The 6000-nt window shown below is 32.9% G+C and overlaps 1 protein-coding gene across 1 annotated transcript in view; it reads left to right on the top strand.

Moving 5' to 3' along the window:
- The first annotated feature begins 204 nt into the window (after positions 1-204).
- Positions 205-6000, top strand: part of LOC138322985 (cAMP-dependent protein kinase regulatory subunit) — a 75487-nt gene continuing 69691 nt past the window's right edge. Inside the window, exon 1 of the mRNA XM_069267267.1 lies at positions 205-411. Coding sequence (XP_069123368.1) covers positions 247-411 — 165 coding nt within the window. The 5' untranslated portion in view covers positions 205-246. The remainder of the gene's footprint in view (positions 412-6000) is intronic.

Here is a 6000-nt window from a genome sequence, read left to right as displayed (position 1 = left end):
GCTACCTACATCTATGGTTGACATTTTGTGCTGTAGTTATCGCCCTTCAACAGCATAAACTACTATGACATTCCGTTTCTTTCTCTGTCGAAGTAATCTGAAATATATATCAATCGTTTCATTCCGAGAGAGGTTTTGTAAAATGACATTTCATTAGTTAAGTATTTCGATAGAAATTGACATTAACCAATCGTAACCATTGTTACAAACAGGGTACTTGTTGCTCCGACGAGAAAACTGTGAAGCATGGCTGCTAACTCCGACGAAGAGCAAAGTCTCAAAGAGTGTGAGAATTATGTGCAGAGGCACAACGTTCAACAATTATTGAAAGAATGTATTGTTCAACTATGTATGAACCGCCCTGATAACCCTGTCACCTTTTTAAAGGAACATTTCGAACGAATGGAAAAGGTAAGTGTTTGTTACACTTTCAGCTGTCATTCCCATATTTGTTGTTGTTTCGATGTTTGTCTTTGACTGTTTTCGGATGCATGTGGGTCGCAATGTATCTAACGGACAGTCGAACATTGTAACCCACGATCAAGCATCATATGTACAGATGCTTTCAGGACGAAACGTTTTGGAAAATGAAATGAAAAGTGTTTGTTATAAAATGACATTTATAAAAATATAAACAATGTTGATTGACAACACTTTCAAAAGTATTCTGCTCAAGTGAATTACAATAGTTCTTTGATTTATTTATGTTTTGCAGTCGCTGTATTGTTAATATAAAACTGTACATGTGATATAAGACCAGGGTCTTATGCTTGGGGAATGCGCCGTTTCCGGAATAAAATGTAATTCAGTCAGTTAAGAAATGTAACTTTCATCAACACGTAACTATATTTAAGGCACATTTAAAACAAAATCGGAGCTTTAATGATTGTTTACGAGTGGAAAATTACACATTATGACAGAACACTTCACATTAGTTATCAAAACATGTTGTATTAGATATAATTTAAATATGCACGAAAAATGAATTTAGACACTTCACTAAGAAATGACATGCAAGTTACAGTATCAAATGGAGCTGTCGTCTAACACTACAGTTGGAAATCAATGGTATCTGACGTTTGTCAAGTCTCACTCACAAAATTTCATACCTTACCAGGGAACTTTCTTCCAGAAATCAATAACAAAAATAAGAAAAAACAAAACAGCAATTTATCTTAGTTTCGTCACAGGCAAGTATTACTGACAATGACCTTTACTCGGACATTGGTATTAGCTGCCTGTAAGTGTCATTGCCATGACGGAAAAATAAGCTCTAAATTTTTCGGAGTCACATGACCAAATCAACGTTTTTTATCTCCTTCTAAGAAGAGTTCCTTGTATCCTGGAATTGGCGTATTGTATACCTGTGTTCATCCTCCATACCTCCAGTATCACAGTTGTAAATAACAAAACTGAAGGCAGAAGGGCTTGAATTTCACATTTTTTTATTCACTTTCTAAAATAAAGCAAGTACCCTAAATTTGTACTTGCTAAAAAATCTTTTTACTAATAATTTATTAAATTAATCAATTCAAACTTGCTAAAAAATCATTTAACATGAAATTAAATATCCATATTCAAATTACAGTTTTATTATATAAAATTATTTATTTTTACATAATTACCCCCTTTATATATCACAAACTAAAGTATCTAGTTTTGGCTATTTTATTACAAACATATATAAATAAATAAATGCCCTTTCACCCCTGGTCTGAATTTCAAGCAAGTCCATATTTCCAGATTTTCACTGATAATAAGGGGTGAAAGGGCTACATATATAAGCAATTTCAGGCAAGCACAGCTTTACAATCTAAGGCAAACACAGCTTCACAAGCAAGCAAAGTCAACCATCAACACATCACATCATACATTACAAGCATGCAGCTAGCAGAATTGTCCGACATGCATACAAAATTCATCAAGCACTCATGCAAGTTATGCAATTTAACTGAGCTTGATTAAATGATTATGTAGAAAATGCATATTTATCACCTATAAATGTAACAGATACATTTTTGAGCAGTCTTTCTGCTTCGGGACAATCTGAGAGAATGAATTCTCGGGCTATCACACCTACCTATAGACCAATGGGCAGCGTATGGAATAAGAGGTGAAAGTTCACCGAGAAGGTAGCTAGGGCGAGATGAACAGGTGAACAGTATTCATGCACAGGTGGGCAGTGATTATATCACAGGGGCTGATATATACAGAAGTTAATTAGTATTTTGAAACAAAATTTATAGATGATGTGAGGTGTATAGGTATATAACAAAATTATAGCAAGAACTGTGTCCCCATATTTTCCATTAAAACCAATTTTTCACAATCATTTTTTTTCCTTTTTACAGTTGTCCCTTTTAAAAATAGTGTATTTTTTTAATTGCTATTATGGTATACATATCTACTTGCAAAAAGCAAATACAAACAGCAGAGCTTGAAAAAACCTGACCAATCACAGGCCTGCAGAGTCTTCCTTAGAAGATTACAAAGAGTGACACTTAAAGTCAAAGCCATACTAGTACGATGAACCGTTATTAGATTCTTTTGATGTACATGTACATGCATCTAAGGACCAAATTACCTGCTTATCTGTTATTGCACACAGTCAGATTCTTTAGTTTTACTATGATATATTCCAGTGGTGAATGTACATTGTATATTATGACATTAATAGTACCCCTGAAGTATCAAGGATATGACTTGCCTTTGGTTTTGTTTGTTTGTTTGATTGTTTGCCTTTGGTTATAAATATATGTAATGTAGCTCTAGATGACAAGCAAATAATTTCTGACCAGATTATGATTTGTCAATTATGATTTCTGACATTTATAATTTTAAGCTCATTGAACACACACATTTGAAGGGTTGCATTGCCTTAAAGGCCCACTACCTTTCTGAAATGCATTTTGATTAAAAAAAAAAAAAAAATGGGTATGCAAAACGAGACTGATAATTTTGTAGAGTCACAATTTTTGCATTTTAATTGATTGGTGTCGAAACCTTCTGTTAGGCCATCATAGAATATGAATCTTGAATTGTTGGTCTTCAAATTGACCATGAAAATGATGGATGAAAGAAAATCATTTTAGGTAGAAGAGCATATTGGTTGTTATCGTTCTTCAATGTAGAATTAAAAAAATAGAATAGTATTTATAACAGATGTATTTTGAGACATGTATCAGCATCGAAATATCATCAAAATTTGGTGATATTGATGCAATATTTTTGCAATTTTTAACATGTAAAGTACAATTAATTAACTCATGCAAAGTAAAAGAATACAAAAATAGACCAAACCTAAAACATGTTTCTTGCATGCGTAGAAATATATATACTGCTGTCACAAAATGCTGTCATAATCACTTACAGACTTTTAGAGTCTGATTCTTAGTCATTGGGAGTTGTGCTTGGTTTAAAATTTATTAACTCATGGACATTTATTCAACGAAAGTCTTTTAAACATTGTTTATCATGATAAGAATATTAAAAATAATTAATTGCATCCCGAAAAATTTCATAGTGCTCACTATGTTCTGTATGGAAAGAAGTTCTGACTGCACATGCACCAAAAGCAAAATTAATGATTTTATATAATTGTTTTGTGTTAATTAGACATATATATACATGATTAAACACCAATTTATTACAATTATTGTTCAAATGATGAGTATCATTTATGCTCTGTCAGCGTTGAAGCATCTTTAATATGTGTACGTTGCTAAAACGGTTTATTTTTAATTGATTAAAAAAAATCATGACATTAGATCAACCTCAATAGAAGGTGATGAAAATTCTGCTGCTTTTCAGTATTATTTGTAATCTGTTTTATATTGCATACAGAAGATGTACAAAGTGCTATTTCTCTAGCAGTCATAGTTTCTACTTTCCTAGTAGATATATATATATAGTACACTGCAATCGCTTATCATTGCTTAGCTGTTATCTGATGTTCATCAATGTGATGGACAGAGTACACACTAATTGTGTGGTACATGTAAGCCTAGAACATATATATATATGTTACTTGTATCTGTAGCTCTTGTTAACTAAACCTTGTTGTTGACAGAATCAGAATTGTCATGAGGTTTCTGATAACTTGAAGTGGTTTCGGATGGCTTATCATAAAATGAGGGATACACTTTTGTCAATAAATATGATATTTTGGATTTACACATTGTGTTCTCTGCAAGTTTGTTTTGATGAAATAGATAGCAGTACATTTGAAAGAGGTATTTGGTAGTGGTACTACCTGCAAATCCCTTAGTAACCTCTTGTTCTGTACCGCTGTATCAGATAAGCCCTTTCTGCATGTAAAATTACTAAATGTCTGGTGAAAGTCAATCAGATCTCTTTATCATCTTGTTCTAATGTGTGGAAGTTTCTGGTTCTTTTCATTTCTCTTTTGGTAGTTTGCATGTAGTACTGTACTGATCACTTGTTCATTGCATCTTCCAACCTCCTGGCAGATCAGTCTCCATACCCTTGGTAAGTCAACATTTTTATGTCTTTAAAACAATTTAAAGGATAAAAAATGCCACAATATTTTAATGTCCACTTGGTATTGAATTTTTAAATTACATCTACATGTACTGAGAAGCCTATGTTTTTAAGTTTAAATATATTTGTTGTCGCATATATAAATGTACGTATCTTGTTGTTATGAATCATTCATTGAGAAGGAAGGAAATAGTCATTTTATGCAGCATTGTTAGAAGGATTGTTAAATTGAATTGTAACACTGCAGTGAAATCTACTTCAGGTATTGTATGACTTGTTTCTAACATAAAAAAAAGTAAAATTAAAAAAGAAAACCTATCATATTCATCAATTACCAGTAGCTTAGTCTGACTGGCAATAACAGGAGGAGGTGACCAAATCTGTGTTACATTCATTAGATATTCTTTTGTCGTTTTCCATATCTATTTAGCATACAGTATACAAGAGAAATGTTATTTGTATGCATGATGGTAAAATGTCCAGGCACGCCAGAGACCACTTGTGGTGTATCGATTTCTGTACATATTGATCTGGCTCTTAACACTTCGGGTGTGTGTCAACACGATATGTTGGAGTCTCGTGGTCAACTCAATTACGTTATGTGAGGACAGACCTTCAGATTCAAGTAGCTGTACTTGTTACAGAGTTCCAGTATTAAATGTCAGAAGTATAGGAAATGTTAAGGTTGCACATTATACGCTTTCAGATTATTGTTGAGCATGTAGAAACTCCATCACTATATCTCCAAAATTGTAAGACAGATCTTTCTGAAATTCTAGCACACTGGTTACAAATTACATAACTCCTTATAAAGTGATGTTTTACATTAGCCTACATACTAAGAGAGCCATCTTTGAATTATGTATCAGAAAGATTTATATCACAGTTAACTGGTTAATTACAGTCCCTTTCATGGTAATCACATTGATTCAGATCGAAATATAAAGTAGCAGGTAACTAAGATAAAGCCCTCAAACAAACCTTTTTATTTGTAGGTCAAAGGTCTAAATGTAGGTTAGAGTGACATAACTTTTGTACCTGCAACATGCATTCAGTCTGGTCTAGGTCAACTTTTGACACAAGTATGAAGTTTCAGTAACATATCTAGGGATTGAGGAAGATCTGTAGGTCATATCTAGGGAGGAAGGAAGATGTGTAGGTCAAAGGTCAAAATATTAATAACAGTACTAGCGACCTTATCTACTATATTTGACATGATATTTAAACTGAAACTTGTATAGTTGCTAAAATAAGGAATATACACAAAATATTATTTCTAACATACACATTTTAGAAACTTTTGAGACTTGTTGCTTGCAGTGAACTGTGATTGATTAGCTATCATATAGGGCAACATGGGCAGCCTGGCTAAAATACCATCACTGGATCAACTACCTTCTCTCAGTTCAGTTATATAGCAGATGTACTCTTTACCAAGGGATTTGTTTCATTGCAACACTATTTCAACACTATAACACTAAGTGTTCTCCTGTCAAATAG

Source organism: Argopecten irradians, chromosome 5 (assembly GCF_041381155.1).
Source record: "Argopecten irradians isolate NY chromosome 5, Ai_NY, whole genome shotgun sequence".
NCBI classification, from domain to species: domain Eukaryota; kingdom Metazoa; phylum Mollusca; class Bivalvia; order Pectinida; family Pectinidae; genus Argopecten; species Argopecten irradians.
Note: the sequence above shows the minus strand (reverse complement) of the source record. Positions and strands in the feature narration are given on the sequence as shown.